At 33.6% G+C, this 22,182-nt stretch overlaps 1 protein-coding gene across 1 annotated transcript in view; it reads right to left on the bottom strand.

Annotated features, from left to right (window-relative positions):
- The window catches only part of DENND1B (DENN/MADD domain containing 1B), a gene marked incomplete at its 5' end in the record, with an annotated part of 173,536 nt that overhangs the window by 136,168 nt on the left and 15,186 nt on the right, over positions 1-22,182 (bottom strand). Inside the window, 5 exons of the mRNA XM_011995787.1 lie at positions 5,737-5,847; positions 8,683-8,736; positions 10,042-10,101; positions 15,215-15,295; positions 20,949-21,018. Of these exons, the coding sequence (XP_011851177.1) occupies positions 5,737-5,847; positions 8,683-8,736; positions 10,042-10,101; positions 15,215-15,295; positions 20,949-21,018 (376 nt within the window). The remainder of the gene's footprint in view (positions 1-5,736; positions 5,848-8,682; positions 8,737-10,041; positions 10,102-15,214; positions 15,296-20,948; positions 21,019-22,182) is intronic.

The following is a 22,182-nucleotide window of genomic DNA, read 5'->3' as shown; positions in this document are numbered from 1 at the left end:
TATCACACAGGAACAAAGCTTATAGAACCTAGGGGAATGACAATTTAATACAACGCTCTGATAATTCCACAATTGTTAAATCAAAATATTATTCTTTGTGTATTAAAAGCCAATTATTTACTTTTAGAACTCAAATGGACAAAATCATAAGGCAGAAATATGTGTTTATTTTCATGAAAAACAGAGCCATTATCACTACAGGAGTTGGAAGATACAAACACCTCTAGTTTTCCTGTAACAGAAGTCTCCTCCAAAGTACCTTCACACATCCCTTCCAATAAACTGTTTCCTGATGACCTCAACAGTACCATTTCCCTACTCCAGTCATATTCACTTAGCACTGACTAAAAATACAATGTTCAGAATAGCTGTATACATGTGAAATAATAAACTGGTAAGTAGAATTATTCCCAGTTTCAGATGACATAACTGGTTGCTTATGGGTTTGGGGAAGAATTAAAAACCTAAAAATTGCTTCTAGAATCTTTCCCTGAGAAATCATGATAATAATTTTTAACTGCACCACTCTGCTGCAGCTTTAAAAACATGAGGGGTAAAAATACACTTTAATAACCTTAACTAGGAAGCAGGACTACATAATCTCTATTCTCTCACCAAATGTTCAATTCCTCATCTCCAGAAAGTCTCTGCACTTTAGGTTTCAGATTAAATGCTGACACAGGTGGCATCATTAAGAGACAAATCAAGAATATGTATAATCCAGATGAAGAGGTTAAAATCCTCTGGATTGCCTTTCAGTCTGACTAAACCTATAAAATCTACATTTAATAGCTGATTTTCCAGAGATCAAAAGATTTCTTTTTACACATGCCCTTTATGGAATTAATGAGAGAAGGAGAGAGAAGCATATGCTTAAATGCCTGGGGGCAACTATAACAAAGGAAGAAATTACAGTTTATTAACGTAATTCCAGCACTCATAACATATTGCTTGCTCTAAATATCCCCAAAATAACATGCACTACATAATCAAATCTCTGTAACTAATATGCTTATAGACTTTCTGAGGGTGATACTTACTAACTAAATAATGGTCAAAATAATAGCTAACATTTAGACATCTGCTTTTAAAAGAAGCATCCCTTCCACCTGCTTCTACAGGCCACAAAGATACACTCTAGTTAACATATTACTGACAGGATGATGAGAAAGCTCCTGTCAGATGCTGGCCAGCCGGGTGTTTGAGACAAAATGCACAGCCCCAGCTGACTAGTTAGAGAAAGTCTGGTGAGGTACAATTATAGAGGCATATGACAAGGCTTCATGCCTGACTGATTTGAGAACCAATGACATGGCTTTAAACAGCAATCCTCCCTACCTATGGTCACAAAACAGCAGTAAGTCAACTGATACACCCTTGTAATATCATGATTTATGCCTCTGCTTTGAATACATGAGACTCTAATACAATGTTCTGCTAGTCTACCAAGATTCACTTGGGGCTTAAATATCTATGGCCTACCTACAGCATGGATAAAATCAATGTTCTTGTTCAGGATTACCAGAAACCTTTCCATGTGTACTTGACAATGTATAAATCAACAGAATAACGTATGAATCAACAGAATAAAAACAAAACTGATTATGTCTCAATTCATTAAACTCAAACATGCAAAAATGTAATAATAGGTACTAACACAATACCACACTTTAAAATATAGGGAGAAAACCTATTAGAATGTTGAAAACATAACAATATTCTTGATATCTGTGCTTACACATCTTAAAATTGTTTAATTTTAAATTTTTTATCTTTTAAAGGTTAAAAATCTTTTTTTTTTTTGAGTCTCGCTCTGTCACCAAGGCTGAAGTGCAATGGCGCGATCTTGGCTCACTGCAACCGCCATCTCCCAGGTTCAAGCAATTCTCTTGCCTCAGCCTCCCAAGTAGCTGGGACTACAGGCGCATGGCACCACGTCTGGCTAATTTTTGTATTTTTAGTAGAGACAATGTTTCGCCATGTTGGCCAGGCTGGTCTCGAACTCCTGACCTCAGGTGATCGGCCCGCCTTGGCCTCCCAAAGTGCTGGGATTACAGGCATCAGCCACTGTGCCCAGTAAGAAATTATCATTTTTAACCACAAACAGCACCTAAAGAAAAGGACCCTCAAGCTAGCTGATTCTCTAATGAGAGTGTCACCACTAAAACCTACAGCAAGCTGTAAGGTTTATAATTATCATTCTATTGTAACTATGAAAAATCACGATTGTCAAAAAGTGAATACCTGAGACAAACAAAATTTCTGAAACTACAATAGGATTATGAATGTTAGGCCACCTTTACATCTGTTCTTCTAAAAATTAAATTTGGCTGTATACTTAAAAAATTTAAAATGGATAAAACGTAATTCCTAACATTAAGTAAATTATAGTCTCCACGATATATAAAAATATAAGAATATAAAAAGCTTAAAAACAAGCAAATTCATTGATAACTATTTCTTCTTTGGATGTTTCAGAGATATCATTAAATTCTTTTTAAAAAAATAGTTTACTTTTAATTTGTTAAGAAACCAGTCCTTGACCTTAAATGCCAGTATGCACGGAATTTATAGGAGATATATTTTATATACTGTATATATAAAAAAATTATTCTGCCGAGCACGGTGGCTCATGCCTGTAATCCCAGCACTTTGGGAGGCCGAGTTGGGCGGATCACAAGGTCAGGAGATTGAGACCACCCTAGTTAACACAGTGAAACCCCGTCTCTACTAAAAATACGAAAACTTAGCTGGGCATGGTGGCGGGCACCTGTAGTCCCAGCTACTCAGGAGGCTAAGGCAGGAGAATAGCGTGAATCTGGGAGGCGGAGCTTGCAGTGAGCGGAGATCGCGCCACTGCACTCCAGCCTGGGCGACAGGTCGAGACTCTGTCTCAACAAAAAAAAAAGAAAGAAAAAAAAAAGAATTATTCAAGATAGATTCAAGTAAAGCAGTTTCCTCCACAAAAGAAAACTAAGATCATGAAAGAGAACTTGAATGATGTTTCTTTTATCAGCCCAACGGTCCCAGAGAGTGAACCAAAGCAGAGCTGGTAACTTAGAGGTGACATCACCATCAAGTTTTCATGAACCATCATAAACGATTGATAGTAAATTGACATCAAACATAGAAAACAGCACCCCCAAAATACTAAGCCTTTATGATAGCAATATTTTTTTAAGCCAAATGCTAAATTAAAAGATAATAACGTTAATTTTTACTCTAACTGCAGATGCAGACTATTATAAAATTAAATGTAGAGGCTGGGTAAGGGGGCTCACGCCTGTAATCCCAGCACTTTGGGAGGCCAAGGCGGGTGGATTGCTTAAGGTCAGGAGCTCAAGAACAGCCTGACCAATATAGTGAAACCCCGTCTCTAATAAAAATACAAAAATTAGCTGGGTGTGGTGGCAGGCACCTATAGTCCCAGTTATTTGGGAGGCTGAGGTAGAAGAATCACTTGAACCCGGAAGGCAGAGGTTAGAGTGAGCCAAGATTGTGTCATTGCACTCTAGCCTGGGCGACAAAGTGAGACTCTGTCTCAAAAAAAAAAAAAAAAATTAAATGTAAGCTATTATAAAATTGTATCTCATAATCTCATATACCTCATAATTACTAAACATTTACTCTATGCAGATATCATTCTAAGCACTTCATATATATGTATTTCCTTAATCTTTACATCAACCCTATGAGATTAAGGCTACTATTGCTCCTACTCTACACTTAAAGAAACTGAGTCAAAGAGAGATTACTTGATATAAATTAAAACAAAACACCAATATTTTTCAAAAACATACTCAGATTTATTTCCAATGCACAAATACAGTAGCTTATGCTTCACTCACATAGCTTATTCCCTCACTTTCTTTGGATCTCTGCTCAAATGCTACCTCACTGAGTTGGGCACAGCGGTGTGTGCCTATAGTCCCAGCTACCAAGGCAGGAGGATCCCTTGAACCCAGGAGTTTGAGACCAGCCTGGGCAACATAGTAAGATCCTGTCTCAAATAAACAAACAAAATACTACCTCACTGGAGAGGCCTTCCTTACATAAAATGGAAACCTGTCCATCACTTTCTACCCTGTACACACACTCACTTTATCCATCATGTAACCCTAGCTAATAAATAATAGCTATTTGTTTGCTTACTTGTTTATAATCTGTTTCATGCCAGTCAAATAAGGTTAATGACTAGAAAGTGCCTGGCACATAGTATGTGCCTAATAAACATTTGTTACATGAATTAATCCTGATAAGAATTAGTTCCAAGGCCTATTATACAATCTTTTTAATCTTGAGGACAATATCCATTTAAAAATATCCTTTTTTAATCTGTAAACAATCATGTTTTAAAAATGAGAAGGAGGAGCTGGGGGGAAAGAAGAAGAATGGTTTCACTTCAATAGTAAGTTAAAAATAGCAGAAAGGCAAATTAAAATATCAAATGAGTCAAACTGAATTTCTTGACATCTCTAAAATGTGTAAGAAAAAAATTACTTGGGTCATTGATTAGTACTTTTTCTCTGATATTACTGCATCATTTATCCACCCTTACTCTTTTAAATGCATATATTTTTCAATATGTAAAGTGCATTTTCAACTTTTAGGGGTGAGCATATCAAATTATAATTCAAAATAAATTCATACAAATTATATGTACAATCGTATGTATTTTTTTCAACTGTAGAGTAATGGAAATAACCCAAAAATTAGAATCAAAAGACTCAATTTCACATTATCTGTCTCTAACTAGCTGTTTGGCCTTGAGGTGGTCATTTAATCTTGCTGAAAATACCTTTCTCACTGGTAAATGTTAAACAGATATCCTACAGAAATCCTGAAGCTCCTTCTACTTTAAATGCTAAAATACAGAATAACATTTTTATTTCTACTATAGAAGAAGAAAACATTAAAAATATTGTTTTATTTATCAATCAAATTTATGAAGAAAATTCATGCAATATTGAATAATGGTTTTTGCTAAATAAATACATCATAGATTACTTAAAACTATATTTAAATTCGTATTTAAAAAATTTAAGTTGAAAGTATTAAATTGTTAATGTGTAAATGAGAAAAAATTATAAAATCTAGCAAAATACTTTTGAATATTTTTCTACACCCAAGAAAAATCTTTATCTTCTCACTGCCTTTACCATATTAATAAACACCTTCCAAAAGAACATTTTAGTGAATGTCATAAAACCTGTGATTTATAAAAAATGCTACTTTGACTTTTAAGTTATTATCAGTCTGAAGAGCTGCTCTAAATCAAACTATTATACAATCTACTCCCAAACCACTACTTGGCAACAAAGATGAATCTACCTATTACCAGGTTAGGATAGCAGCTATTATCATGGCCCCTTGATTTCTTTCAAGTAGCTCCAATGGAAAAAGCCACAAGTGAATAATAAAAATCTCATAATAGCTCTTAAGAATTCTTTATATGGTAGAAGGCACTAAAATGAACTCTGGAGAGTTAAAAAGAAAAAAAAAAAAACTCTCAGCTCCTGATAAGAAAAAATAATTAACCTGACTTAATGCATCTGAGAAGGCTTCCTATAAATCAGACTTTTGTACTTCAAGAGCCAGATTAAAACCATATATCAAAAAAGTATGTAGATATTGTCTTCTAAGCACATATAGCACATTTCTAAATCTGCAGAGATTTTTAGGTCTTTTTGTGAAACACTCAATACCTGCTACTTAAAAGAAGTGTGAAGTACTTACAGTGCTTAATTTGCTCGAGGTAATCACGATGCGCCTTTCATGCAGCATACTGGCATACAGCTGCAGCATGTTGTTCACATCCACGGCAACAAAATATTCTGTAAGATTTCTCTGCACAAGTGAAAAATAATTGTGTAAGTTACAGCTCACAGTGAACGTGAAGGAAAACATTCTACACATTTACCAGAAAGTCTTGAAGTTCAAAGGATATTATTTAAAATGGCATTCATTAAAATAATTAAGTGTAATACTAGTCTGCTGCCACATAAAGCACATAACACTCTATTATTAGTTGAAACATAACCCTACTCAAGGAAAGTATTTTCAGAGGATGATCAGAAGATCTCAGATTTCCCAACTTTCTTACCCACTAAGTATTTGAAAAGAAGCTAATTTCCTGGGCCCCAACCTGGACCTGCTGAATTGTCATCTTTAGTGTATGTCCCCAAGAATCTGCTTTTTTTTTTTTTTTGGCACTCAGGCTGGGGTGCAGTGGTGAGATCTTGGCTCACTGCAACCTCCACCTCCCAGGTTCAAGTAATTTTCGTGCCTCAGCCACCAGAGTAGCTAGGATTACAGGTGCACGCCACCACGCCTGGTTAATTTTTGTATTTTTAGTAGCGATGGGGTTTCACCATGTTGGCCAGGTTGGTTTCAAACTCCCGACCTCAGATTATCTGCCTACCTCGGCCTCCCAAAATGTTGGGATTAGAGGCATGAGCCACCACACCTGGCCAAGAATCTGCTTTTTAAACAAATACTTCTGGTGATTCTTACATACACTGATGCTTCAGAAACTGCTGCCTAGACAATACATTTGAGTCTTTTCATGTTTGCCATTCACTATGCAGGCACGATCATCAACTGATACAACACAGCATGCATGAGGTACCCAAAGGATGAGGTGAATTTATAAAACAGCCCTTTGGTACTTTATTAAGGAAATTCACTTGTTTATACTTCACATCAGGCTTGCTTTGTATCCACTATAATCAAATATAATTTGATGATGTTCTAAATTGATTCCTTAATTTAGCACTCTTATTCCCCACATGAAATGAAACTGGGATAAACTACATTAACTTTGACTTTTAGATCTTCTCCTTTCTTATTATTTATTTTTAATTTTCTATAATGAAACAAATAAATCGGAGAGCAACAAGCTAATTAAGGGATTGAATACGATATAACAAACAAAAACTGTAGTATCAGGTGGGCTATGACCTAGTAGGCTAAAACTTTTAGTTGGGCAAGAATATAAGAAATCCAATTATTTCTTCTATTTCCAGAAGGTAGAAACTTTACCATCACAAATTGGTAATCATGACAGAGCACAACAATAGAACCTGTAACTATCAGTGGGTGATGTTGAATTTGGTGGGAAGAGGTTTATTCCTTTCTTTCTCACCTTCCAATGCAACTCTCCATACAAAAATTCAAGTCATTCAAGATTAGTATATTCCCTATAATCTAAAAGAAAGGTAATTTTTAGATGGGGAATTATTTCTCAACATAGGGTGCTGCCTTATGCTTATTCTCTTGCTTTCGTTTCCCTAAACAGGACTTTTTGCAAAACAAAACATGTTAATAGATATGTAAAAATATATATTCTCAGTGGCAGTTTTTCCTTTGAATGTTTGTTTCTTTGAAACTTTCAAAGCAATCTTCTTTTTAAAATGTGACATTTGTTAAATCGAGCTATTAGCTGTTTGTTAGTAAATGTAAGAGAAAGCTAAATAGGAGAGTGAGTAGAAGGAAGCAAATTTGACTTTGAAACTCTGAAGTGAAGGGACAAGGGTCATATAAGTCAAAGCATGGTCAGTCAGCCTTAAAGAAAACATCAGCAGGGAGTACCTGGCCCACAATGTACAGCAGTCATGACTTTAGGATCTATTATATAACCAGAGAGCTTTGATGATCTATCTCAGGCCCATACAAGAAACTTAATGCATAGCTTTTCATAAGGGTTTTTTGGAACCATCTGTACTGAAAACACCATTGATAGTGTTGGTTTGATATTAGACAATTTACGATTGTCTTCTTGGACTTCCTTCACTAACCACATGCTTTTAGAAATCACTCAGTAGGTTTGAAAACATTTGGAAAAACAATAGAATCCCAAAGTAAATAATAAGTATTTATTGAAATACTTTTTTCCTGCTGGTTTTTCCTTTACTTTTGATCGAATTATTCCTACTGATTCATTTTAACTTTCCAAGGGAAGCTGAATAAAAATTACATAAGGGAATATTTCATTTTCACAGTTATCCAAAAATCATAAAAGCATATTTGTTACTTCTACTTATCTATGTAGACATTTCTACAAATACTAATTTGTAATAACTATTAAAATACTGAAAATATTTCTAGTATGGCTAGAATTAGGACTTGAAATAAAATGCAAATTTTAGCAATTTTTATAATTTCTTACAATAGCCATCAAACCTTGCAAGATATGTATTACTTTAAATTAAAATCAGGAACTTAAGAACGGTTCATCTATGATTTGAAGCATTATATAGAAGGAATATAAAAATACTATGTCAATTTCACTAAAATAACAATTTGTGTGAAGACATTTCCCATTGCTAGAATTCTTCTCCACAAGTAGAAGCCATGTCCTATGATATCCCTTCTATCATATACAGTGAAGCTGAAGACCTAACTGAATATATATGATCCTACCTAAAAATGACAGAAATAGTTTTCCTTCTATTATTGTCCTTAATTTTCCTTATCTACAACCAGATACTAAGAAGGTGGTAAAGGGGCAGACATATAAAGAAGAAAAGAAAATAATATCATTATTCCTTATTTCTTCATTATTTCTCACAAACACAGATAATTACAATGTATTCTATTTCTCTATACAAAAATGCACAGTGAGACCAAAATAAATAAAATTCATAATATAGGAATAATTAAAGTAGAAAATAGAAAACTTACACTCTCAGGTATTGTTGGGAGTCCAGTTACATCAGGAGCAATGAAGTAGGAATGCTAATCAACAAAAATAAATCACATATGAAAGATAATTAAAATTGGTAGCATATAATTTGTAATGAAAATCAGAAAAAAATATATTGAGTAAATTAATAAATGCCATTGAATGATATTCAGGATTTGTTGAATTTGAGAGACTCTTAAATGAGTTAGTGGGTTTATATGAGATTTAACAATTGCATTACCATACAAAAAGTTAAGACTTGTTTAAAAATATTTGACCTTAAAATTAAAATAAAAATAGGAAAAAATCGTTAAGGCAAAAAAAGAGTATATTACTGAAAGGTTTATTTTGTACATATATACCTACGTGTGTGTGTATATATAGTATATATAGACATACACACCTATGCATACATATAAACATACATATTATTAAAACACATTTAGTTGAGGTAGACTGGAAAAATTAAAGCTTGCTAACCAAATATATCAAAATCTATTAATATTCCTGAGTTTCTATGGTAAGTCACAACAAATCTCTTTTGTAAACATCAACAACCCTATTATTTAGCAAATAGCAATAAAACATAATTTTTCAATGTTTAAAACTTCTTAAACATGTAGTAGTCCCAGAATATGATCGTTACACATCTGCCAAACAAATATTTATGAGCTTCTACAATGTTTAAAGAAGTAAAACAGTTCATCACAATACTTACATAGAGTACAATGTGTGTATATGCCTTCATGTTTCCCATGTTCCCAAATTTGACCACCCAGAATCAAAGTGCAACTTAATCATCAAAAAATGTTTTATTTTCTGTTCATATTAATCTTCAAAATTATTTTAATATCTTAATCACATAAGGACATATTTAATACTATCTTCTTATTAATGATTAGAAAAGAAACATTTTGGCCAGTATTTGAGCACAGTTGAACTAGTCAGAACAAGGCTAGTTAACACAGTCATAATGTATAATTTTCCAGGGTAGAAGAACAATAGGAGATAAATCACAAGATCTTTTGTGATCTTGAGACCAAAAAATGTGACAAATCTCATGCTGTGAATATACTTTAAAATTACTACTATTGAAAATGGAGAATATGCATAGATTTTGGTCTCTATAAGCTACTTTTATTTGGAATGGTTTTTAATAGTACTATATTTCACAAAACTATGCTTTAAAAGATAGTACAAACAGAAAATACTGTATATTCCAAATGATTAATTTTCTTAAAAGAGTCAAATTTACCACTTCCCAAAGGGCTGGAGTGAAGCTTAAAGGCATAGTGAAATAAGTGATTATTTTTCCTATTTAATAGTGATTTTTAGAAGCCAATGTCCTTTTAACTCACCGGTATTAGAGCAGGCTGATCTTTCAGAACTTGCTCACAGGCAATAAATATCTCTCGGTTCTTATAATATATGAGAGAAAAAAATGAGTATCTTACTTTCATGGGAGAAGCTTACACAACAATTCGCTGTGTAACTGAGACAAACCCATGTAGCCAAATTAGCCACGAAAAAGCACTTGAATAACATTAATTATAAATATTATTTTAAATGCTGATTTACTAATTTTATGCTAGAAAAATCCTAATGAAAGTATTTTCATATTACAAGAGTAGAGAATGCTGTGGATATTTAATGATTTTGAAATGTTTCAAAAAAAGCATTCTCATTAGACATTAACTTTTTATAAAAATCTCTGATTACTAGTGGCCATTATCCACTTGTACAGGAAGAAAAACTTCCATAATCATTCATTTTAATCTGGCATCATAAAACTAAAATTTCCTCTAGTAGCTGAAGACAAGTGTCCTAGTCCCCAATTTGCCACTTATTTAACAGCATAACACCAGATACATTACTTTAGGAGTCTGTTATTGAAGTCAAATGCAATTAATTAATCATGGTAAACAAACATAACAGCTGATTTTATCAATACTTAAGATATTATAACTAGGCTGGGTGCAGTGGCTCACGCCTGTAATTCCAGCACTTTGGGAGGCCAAGGCGGGTAGAATACCTGAGGTCAAGAGTTTGAGACCAGCCTGACCAACATGGTGGAACCCCATCTCTACTAAAAATACAAAATTAGCCCGGTGTGGTGGTGGGCACCTGTAATTCCAGCTACTTGGGAGGCCGAGGCAGGAGAATCGCTCAAAACCGGAGGTGGAGTTTGCACTGAGCCGAGATCGCGCCATTGCTTTCCAGCCTGGGCAACAAGAGCAAAACTCCACTTCAAAAAAAAAAAAAAATTGTAACTTTAGAATAGTTATACAAGACTTGAAACTATCAGACTATTAATTCAAGTGCATATAAGAAGGTTTAATTATGGAAATAACTATTATACATAGGAACAGAACACAGTCACTCAATTTCCTTTGACAAGATTATTTCAGCTACAATTTAGTTATTTCAGAAGAAAGTATTTTCTCCAGATGGGATGAAACTTCAATTTACTACAACCAACACCTGAATAGTTCTTCATGGTACATCCAGACATATCATTTTATTTGATTACTAAAACAACTTTCTGAAAAGTTGACATGCTCAATTTCTCAAGTGGAAAAAAAGGATCATCTAAAGACATTAACTTTCTTGGCTAACATTACACATTTAGTGACTGTGACCTAACCTAAAATCTTCTTATCATAGGTAAAAAGGTGTAGAAATCTTTAATTTATGATTCTTATTAATAAAGAAGAAGTGTTTCAATAGCTGGTATTTTTGAGATGTATTTTTGTAAGATATTTATTTACCCCTGAACAAATATGATACTCAAATTTAAAGGGAGAACACATTTGTATTTCTCATTAATGCCACCTCCATTGTCTTAGCACCTTTATTTTCCTTAACTCTTTAATAGTATTAGAATCATTTTATAAATATAACACTTTCAAAGAGAAATGGTCATTTTTTTGGAAAATACCAGGCTCTTCTTTATTCTCCTTGACCTTTCCCTTGGCATTTCTACTGTATTTCCACTGAGCACAAACCTTGCATTCTTTGGGTGTCAGTGACCTGTAAGTCTAAGTTTCTTCTTAACTGCTCTTTCCCCCAGTTCTTTCACTGGATCTCCTTTCTTTTTCCCTACAGCCTATCTGGGCAATTAGAACTTAGCCTCTGTTCTATGCTCTTCTATATTTTATCCTTCAAATAGCTACAACTATGTCCGCTGCTGACTCTTAAATTTGGGTTAAAAATTCCAGGTTATTCTTAGCTTTTTATCACCCAGTCTACAAATGACTATTAAACCTTTCCACTTTGACAGTGTGCAACAAAAGAAGATGCAGACATAAAGCAGCAGCGAGGGCCACGGGAAAGAAAAAACACGTTAAGTTGTATGACAAGAGGTTTCACAAAGTTGAAGACTGAGCAAGTTCTAGACTAACGACACAGTCAACAAAGAGGCTTTAGTCCAAAAGGAAAGCATGATGTTCATTCAAGAAGCTGAACAAAACAACGTGACCAGAATACAGGGGGAAAATGGAAAGTTGGATTGAATCTAAGAAATGAATGGTCCTGAAAGCATGGTCAAAGTTTGGACAACTTTTATAGAAAAGGGGAAGCTACAAAAGGTTTTCAGCAGGGGACTTTATATAGTTTAACTAAGTGTAATCTGACAGTCTTTTGTAGAAAGGACTGGAAGGAGAGGCTCTAGACTAAGAACTCTTTGAAGTACTAAGCAACAGAACTAAGGTGCTAACCACCTTAGTCTACTACAAAATAGTAGTGGTTAAAGAATGGAATAATGTAAGAGAACACTACTATGACATGAAATCACAGGATGAAATTTGGGTAAGATACATGGACCAATGAAACAGAATAGAGAACCCAGAAATAAACCCAAATACTAACAGCCAACTGATCTTTGACAAAGCAGACAAAAACATAAAGCAGAGAAATGACACCCTTTTCAACAAATGATGCTGAGATAATTGGCTAGCCACATGTAGGAGAATGAAACTGGATCCTCATCTCTCAGCTTATACAAAAACCAATTCAAGATGGATTAAGGACTTAAATCTAAGATCTGAAACTATAAAAATTCTAGAATATAACATTGGAAAAACCCTTCTAGACATTGGCTTAGGCAAGGATTTCATGACCAAGAAACCAAAAACAAATGCAATAAAAATAAAGATAAATAGTTTGGACTTAATTAAACTAAAGAGCTTTTGCAGGGCAAAAGGTGCAGTAAGCAGAGGAAACAGACAACACACAGAATGGGAGAAAATTTTCACAGTCCATACATCTGACAAAGGACTACTGTCGAGAATCTACAATGAATTCAAACAAATAAGTAAGAAGAAACAATCCCATTAAAAAGTGAGCTAAGGACATGAATAGACAATTCTCAAAAGAAGATATTCAAACGACCAAGAAACATGTGGAAAAAAAAGCTCAACATCACTAATGAATCAGGGAAATGCAAATCAAAACCACAATGTGATGCCACCCTACTTTTGCAAGAAAGGCCATAATCAAAAAATCAAAATACTTCTGCAAACATCAGCCACCATATTATTTAGCAAACAGCAATAAAACACAATTTTTCAACGTTTAAAACTCCTTAAACATGTAGTTATCCCAAAATATGATCCTCACACATCTACTAAACAAATATTAAACTGATCATCTGATCACTGCATCTGCATCAATAATAGATGTTGGCCTGGATGCGGTGATCAGAGAACACTTCTACACTGCTGGGGGGAATATAAACTAGTACAGCCACTATGGAAAACAGTGTTGAGATTCCTTCCAGCACTAAAAGTAGAACTACCATTTGATCTAGCAATCCCAGTGCTGGGTATCTATCAAGAGGAAAAAGGTCATTAAATGAAAAAGATACTTGCACACGCCTGTTTGTAGCAGCACAATTCACAACTGCAAAATCGTGCAATCAACCCAAATGTTCAGCAATCAACAAGTGGATAAAGAAACTGTGATACTACTCAGCCATAAAAAGGAATGAGTTAACAGCATTTGTAGCGACCTGGATGAGACTGGAGACTATTATTTTAAGTGAAGTACCTCAGGAATGGAAAACCAAACATTGTATGTTCTCAATGATATGTGGAAGCTAAGATATGAGGATGCAAAAGCATAAGAATGATATAATGGACTTTGGGGACTTGAGGGGAAGAGTGGGAGGGAGGGTGAGGGATAAAGGCTACAAATATGGTGTAGTGTACGCTGCTAGGGTGATGGGTGCACCAAAATATCACAAACCACCACTAAAGAACTTACTCATGTAACCAAATACCACCTGGACCCCAATAACTTAGGGAAAAATTTTAAAATTAATTAATTTTTAAAAAGAGGAAAGCTATTACCAAAGAAAATATAGTAACAACTTCCCTGTCTCATAAAAACACAGAAGACTTATTATTATATATACTTTCAGTTAGCTTTTCTCTCATTTTCTCTTGCAACATTATACTTTTCTTCTTTATTAAGAAAAGTTTATTTTAGAAGAAAAAAATTAATATAAATAAATTTTAATAGTCTAGCCCATATGCCAAATCCATGAGGAAAATTAATAAAAATATCCATATTTTATTATCTTGAACTTTGGGCATTTACAAAAACTCCCACAACATGAGTGTTTTTATATACAGATGGTACACTTCGTTAAAAAGTTTCAATAGTACAATAAATCCCGTCTCAGGCTTGCTGTCTGACAAACAGCAATTCAATCATATTTCCAGTAGTTTGTGATAATACCAGAAGATACATTAATGTATAGAGAAAGACGACAAAACTTTTCACCCAAAATTTTTGTCACATATTTATATGTTATATGTCATTTTCTATTCTTACTAAGTACTGTTTTCATTTTAGGAGGGTTATTAAGCATGTGCGTATATTCCTTTATTATGCACAAATTTCACCTGAAAATCAATGTTTCTTTTTTTTCTTTGTTTTGAGATGGAGTCTAGCTCTGTCTCCCAGGCTGGAGTGCAGTGGTGCAGTGGCGCGATCTCGGCTCACTGCAAGCTCCGCCTCCCAGGTTCATGCCATTCTCCTGCCTCAGCCTCCCGAGTGGCTGAGACTACAGGCGCCCGCCACCACGCCTGGCTAATTTTTTGTATTTTTAGTAGAGACGCGGTTTCACCGTGTTAGCCAGGATGGTCTCAATCTCCTGACCTCGTGATCCACTCGCCTCGGCCTCTCAAAGTGCTGGGATTACAGGCGTGAACCACCGTGCCCAGCCAAATCAATGTTTCTTAGAAGTGAAATATCCTCATAGATTTGGTCACTTTTAGTTTATAATAAAATTTTTTAAATTCAATAATTTAACAAAATTATAAAAATACACACCCAATATATCAAGTTATGATAGTTACAGCACGTTAAAAATACACAATATTATCACCTTGTTATGTTAGTGCTAGCAATGAAGTTTTCCTGGAAGCAGAGATGACTTGGCAAAGAATTGCCTGAAGGTTCACATGCTCTTAACGAAATTGAGACATAGCTATGACTCCCAAAAACAATTACTGATTGAATACTTACCACACTCAAATTTACAGGAGTATTTGCCTTTGGTACTGGGTGGTTATACAGTGATTTGAGAGTTTCATTCAAATCATTTTCCTAGGGCAAAAGAAAAAGTACATTTTATAAATAAAACATATACCAAGCAACTGCAATTAAAACTACTTGATAAAATAGTCTACTGTGGCTTTTCATATTTGACATATTTTATATAAATGTTTTCCACAGAAACATTTCAAATAACTGAAATTGAAATATGTGAGTCTAATAAATATGAAAACATATTTAAATTCCTTTATCCAGAAGAAAAATGGCAATATTTCTATTTAGTATAAATGTGTATTTGAAAAACTTAGTTATTACAAAATATACTAATGCTATAAAAGGAAATTATCTAAATCATTAAATCCAGTAAGAACAATGGGATTGAATAAAAATAGTAATACAACTTTTTATCAGATCACAGAGTACTCTCATTTTCCATTTTCATTTTAAAATCCCAAAGCAATTTTTAAGGAATAGAAACAATTTAAGTAAGATTATTGCACTAAAATGGAATATACAGGTTATTCTAAATATTTCTTTTCTACATTGCTACTGGTCACTACATGATCCACAATAAATGGGATTAAATAAAACATAGAGCAAATGTACTTCATAGGATTTGTATAATAATAATGTGCCTTGATGTGCACCCTCAATTTTTCTGCATCACACACTACAAATCCAGTAATAAATACACAAAGATTTTTATAGACATAATTATCCTTATTCTCTATTTTCATGTTGGAGAGAATAAATCAAAGGAAAAGGCAATTGTTCAGAGAAGTTAGCAATTTTAGTAAGTGTGGATATGAGACTTAGACTTCTCACGATCTTTCTTATGCCTTGTCTATATATTTATACCAAAACTTAATAAATCAGATCTCTGTAACTACTTTCAAAAGTATTCATTCAAAACTACCTATTTGAAATACTCTTCAGAATAACATGAAAAGCCATAAACAATTTATCTCTTGATCATTTAAACAACAAAATGTATCAGAGAATACTATAGATAACACCAATCACCTTTGTAAAAAAGACTCATATAGTTATGTCTTAGAATTACCTTGTAGAAGGACTGCGAAATAAACAATTTATCTCTTGGGCTGTTAAACAATGAAGTGCACCATAGAAAATTGTGGAACATATTGATACTCTGTTTATACAAAATTCCTACAGGTACAAAAATTTTTAGACTAGTTTTTAAAAATCTGTTGCACTCTCTTACATTGATCAGGTAAGGATAACTTGAACTGTAAACGTTATTTAAATAACCCATGGCAGTGAATTAGAAATGAACAGAAAAAAGTACTACAATTCCAGATTTACTTCTGGTTTAATTAATGCTATAAACTTGTAATATTTCTTCCTCTAAGGAACACAAATTGAACCTCCCCTATTTCTTCTTCTCAGAAAGCCAAAATTATATAAATTTGCTTATAGCTATTTTCTTTTACGTATTCCAGTATTACTGATGGCATCAGGGAAAAAAAATGATACACATTATGGAGATAGTAATAATTTATCAGTAAGAGTTACTAAAAGTTACTAAATAAAGGAAAAGTATTCAAAATTTGGACAAGTAATATAATTAATGTGAATTCCACATGTACATTCACAAAAACAAAGAACAAGAAATTATCATGAATAATTTAACCAGAATTCTGGTTTTGACTTTTGATTGCAAAAAAATAAATAGTTGTATTTCCAGTTTTATTTTCTTAGGCAAGTGAATGACTGCACAGCTTCAACATAAAATTATTCAACTGTAAAATGATGTTAACATATACTTCATAGAATTAAGCAATCAAATACATAGAGAAAAATATTTACATGCATGAACACATACACGTAAACAACTAGACTTTTGACAGACATTAAAACATGCAATTACGTTATAAAAAATTTGGTTGACAAATTTAGAAGAGTAAAAGGACTACCTTAATTTATTAATAACACATTTAAATCCTATTTATATAAATAATACCTCCCTTACTTTCCAAGTGACAGAACTGATTATCTGACTTATAAACACTGTACTTTAATCAAAGTCACAAGGGTATTAGAAAATAAAACTTAGGCCGGGAGTGGTGGCTCCCACCTGTAATCCTCAGCACTTTGGTGGGCCGAGGTGGGTGGATCAAGAGGTCAGGAGTTTGAGATCAGCCTGGCCAATACAGTGAAACTCTGTCTCTACTAAAAATATAAAAATTAGCCAGGCGTGGTGGTGCATGCCTGTAGTCCCAGCTACTTGGGAGAGTGAGGCAGAAGAATCGCTTGAACCCAGGAGGTGGAGGTTGCAGTGAGATGAGATTGTACCACTGCACTTCAGCCTAGGGGATAGAGCATGACTCCGTCTCAAAAAAAAAAAAAAAAAAGTAGAATTTAAATCCAGGATTTCAGGGTTCAAACCACATTGCCAAAAGTCCAGTTACATTTGTACTACCAATACTGCATTAAGCTTCCTGGGAACATTTATAAAGATTTTAATTCTAAGGTGACCACACTCACCTTTATTTGGGACCACCACCACTTAAGGCAAATGAAGGATTTCAGCTGATTTATTAAAACCATTAATTTGTATTCTTACAAGCTTATTTTCAAATCTAGTCTGTATCCATGTTTAACATAGTGCCTGTTTCACCATACTGGGCAGACAGAAATGTCTATACCATTTTAATTGAACTGTATCTACCAAGGCTATATAATTTTTAAAAATTAAATAAAAACTCAAAATACTATGCCCAGGAGGATATTTTGCTCCAGATTCAGTCAATAGAACTTTTAAAATGATGTAAAGAAATAAATGATTGTATACTGAAAAGCTGAAAATAAGCTTTTCCTATGGAAAAATTTAGGGTGAGGAAAATAACATGCTGTCTTACTATATTCCTATTTTAAAAACTCCATCAACAATTTTGTCGATGATTGCCTTTAAAGCACTGGCATACAGAATCCAGTGAACAAAAAAGTCACAATAGCTGGATATTAGTTTCTACAATTATAAAATGGAGATCCAAAAACTGAATATTTGAAACTTTCTAACGTATTTTTACTTATTCTACACCTTTTGACTCAATATCTATTTGCTATGGGAGACACAGAGATAGAACAGTTCCATCTCTCAATTATTACTTTACTTGTGCAGACACAGTTATAACCCAGTGTAAATGCTCTGGAAACCTACAGAAAGTATCACCTAACTTAACCTGGAGAGTCAGGAAAAGTCTCTAGAGAAGTACCTGTGCTGACATTAGGTTTGTTTCAAAAGATAGCTACATTAACTCTTAAAAGACAAGTATTCTACCAGTAGCAATTAGTGAGTGGTTTGTAATCTTGACAGACAACTGTATAGAGTTATGTTCTGGGAAATTTTAGTGGCTCAAAATAATTAGATAGTACATTATGTGCAGCAGATGAGCGGGAGTAGATTAATCCAAAGAGAAGGTCAGATGCCAGATCATAAAGTTATTATACGTCATGCTGCAAACAAGTTTAAATTTTATTCTAAGAAAAAGAGGAGACTATGAAGCGATTGTAAGCAGTGGAATAACATCAGCTTCCAGAAAGTTCATCTTAAACAGAAAAGAGTGGTATGCAGACAAAGAGTGTGTCTGAAATACTCATAAATAGTACCTAGAGAAAAGAGAATCAAGACTATAACATAAATAACATGAAAATTTTAGGTGTAGATGGAGAAAAAAGGCCCAAGAGAGAAGCTGAGGACGTAAGTAAAACGAAGAAGAGACAATGTCAGGGAAATCAAGAAAAACACAATGTCAAGAGTGACAGAGTACCATATAAGAATTTAAACAGATAACAAGTGAATGGAAAGCACACCCTAAATGTAAAAATTAATAGATAATAGACAATTATAAAGAATTTTAAAAACATATTTTATTTCAATTAAATTGTATCAAATAGCATAGCTAATATTTTAGTAAATTAGCTCTTGTTAAAAACATCAAAGAACGGCTAGGCTTGGTAGATGGGAAGCAGAGGCAGGAAGATCCCTTGAGGCCAAGAATTTGAGACCAGCCTAAGCAACATAGTGAGAATCTATCTGTACAAAACAATTTAAAAATTAGCTATTTGTGGTGGCACCCACCCATAGTTCCAGCTAACTGAAAGAATGAGGTGAGTGGATTGCTTGATCCTAGGAGACTGAAGCTGCAGTGACTGATGATTGCACCACAGCGCTCCAGCTCTGAGCAACAGAGCAAGACTCTGTCTCCAAAAAAAATTTTTTTTAGAATCAAAGATTAAGGGAAAAATTTTTAAATCATTATCCCAGAGAAGTTTGTTCATTCAAAAGCAAACTTCAGCTTTTATTTCTATTTTTAAGAAAAAAAAAGCATACAGACTTTTATTGAGAGCTAAAACTATAAAATTCTTAGAAGAAAACATATGAAGAAAGCTTTGAAACACTGAATTTGGAAAAGATTTCTTGGATATGACACAAAAACACACGTAACAAAAGAAAAAGCAGATAAACTGGACTTCATTAAAATTAACAACTTTAGTGCATCAAGTAACACTACCAAAAGAACAAAAGGGCAGGCAAACCATGGATTGGGATAGAATACTCGCAAATCATCTATCTAATAAGAAATGAATATTTGACTATATGAAGAACTCCTACAATTCATCAACAAAAAATGCAGCATGATTTTAAAATGGGCAAAGGACTTGAATAGACCTTCTACAACTTTTGACTCAATACCTATTTGCTATTGGAGACACAGAGATAGAAGACTTCCAACAAGTACTCCTCTAGAGACTTTTCCTGACTCTCCAGGTTGACTTAGGTGATGCTTGTTGTGTCCCCAGAGCATTTACCCTGGGTTGTAATTTTCTGTCTGCACAATTAAAGACCTTCTCCAAAGAAGATATAAAAATGGCAAGTAAATGTCCAGTGTTACTAATCATTAAGGAAATGCAAATTAAAACCATAATACACCACTTTGCACACATATTATGACGCTATTAAACAAAAAAGAAAAAAAAAGAACAAGTATTGGCAAGATTGTGAGGAAAACGGAACCTTGTACGTTACTGATGGGAATGCAAAATAGTGTGACCACTGTGGAAAAATGCTCTCATGATTCCTCAAAAAATTAAACGCAGAATTACCCTACTACCTAGTAATTCCACTTTTAGGTATCTACCCAAAAGAATTGAACTCAAAGGCTGGAACATTATTTGTACAAACATTTTCATAGCTGTATTATTCACAATAGCCAAAAAGTAGAGGAAGCACCCCCAGTGACCACTGACAGAAGAATGAATGAACAACTGGTGTATTCATACACAGTCTCAAAAAGAAAAAAAATCTGACACATGCTACAACATAGATGAATCTTGAAGACATTATGTTAAATGAAACAAGCCAGTCACTTGGCACATAAGGACAAATACTGTGTGAGTCCACTTATATGAGATACAGAGGGTATTCAAATTCATACAGATGATACAACAGTGGTTGCCATGGATGGTGAGGGTTGGGGAGGAATAAGTAGATATTGTTTAATGGGTACAGACAGAGTTTTAGATAGGCAAGGAAAAAAAGATGTATTGTATTGATGATTGCAGATCAGCATTAATGTACTTAATGTCACAAAACTTTACACTTAAAAATGGTTAAAATGGTAAGTTTTGTTTTATAAATATTTTACCACAATTTAAAAATGGGGAAAAAATAGCTTACCAGTTCCTTAGCCAAGTAATCTGCAAGAGTATTTAGAAGCTTGTAATACACTTCAAACCAGGGAAGGTAACTGTAAAAGAATTATTTTAAAATGTATATACATAAAATTCAGAATCAGAAAACAGACAACATAAACATTTAATTCATATTAATTCAAACAGGTTAATCCTGAGGTCAAAAAAGAACTATACCCATTTTCTTTACTTTTTCAGCGAAGTTTTACATATTATTTATTACTAGTTTTCATAAAACAAATCAGAATCCAGAGTTCTATTTAAAAAGTTGTTCATTACATACTTCTATTTTATATCAGCAATATCTAAAATTATTTTCATGGTATTCAATAAAAGCATGCATAGGATAAAAATTAACCATTGTTAAAAAAAATCACATAAAAACTAATTTTATTTTTCAGTTCCCACCTATGAGTGAGAACATGCAGTGTTTGGTTTTCTGTTCTTGTGATAGTTTGCTAAGAATGATGGTTTCCAGCTGCATCCATGTCCCTGGCTGCATAGTATTCCATGGTGTATATGTGCCACATTTTCTTAATTCAATCTGTCACTGATGGACATTTGGGTTGATTCCAAGTCTTTGCTATTGTGAATAGTGCCGCAATAAACATACGTGTGCATGTGTCTTTATAGCAGCATAATTTATAATCCTTTGGGTATATACCCAGTAATGGGATGGCTGGGTCGTATGGACTCAGGAAGGGGAACATCACACACCGGGGCCTATCATGGGGAGGGGGGAGGGGGGAGGGATTGCATTGGGAGTTATACCTGATGTAAATGACGAGTTGATGGGTGCTGACGAGTTGATGGGTGCAGCACAGCAACATGGCACAAGTACACATATGTAACAAACCTGCACGTTATGCACATTTACCCTACAACTTAAAGTATAATAATAATAAATAAATTTAAAAAAAAAACTAATTTTAAAAAGCTTTTAAAACAAAAGATTAAAAATATCTCCTTTTAAAATGTTGGAGTATATAATACAACAGAACTATGTGTTTTTCAGTTCTTCAGAAATGATGTTTAAGAATGATGGCAAATTTCAAAATAACTCAATACAAATATCAAAAAGACTATTCTAAAAATTACAAAAAATTTTAAATGGCTTATATATCAAAACCAAACATAATTCAAAATTTAATTCATTGTACTAGATAAAAGTATAATTTTTATGATAGCTAAATATTAAATCTAAAAATCATTTATATAAA

Source organism: Mandrillus leucophaeus, unplaced genomic scaffold, assembly GCF_000951045.1.
Source record: "Mandrillus leucophaeus isolate KB7577 unplaced genomic scaffold, Mleu.le_1.0 Scaffold1132, whole genome shotgun sequence".
Classification (NCBI taxonomy): domain Eukaryota; kingdom Metazoa; phylum Chordata; class Mammalia; order Primates; family Cercopithecidae; genus Mandrillus; species Mandrillus leucophaeus.
Note: the sequence above shows the minus strand (reverse complement) of the source record. Positions and strands in the feature narration are given on the sequence as shown.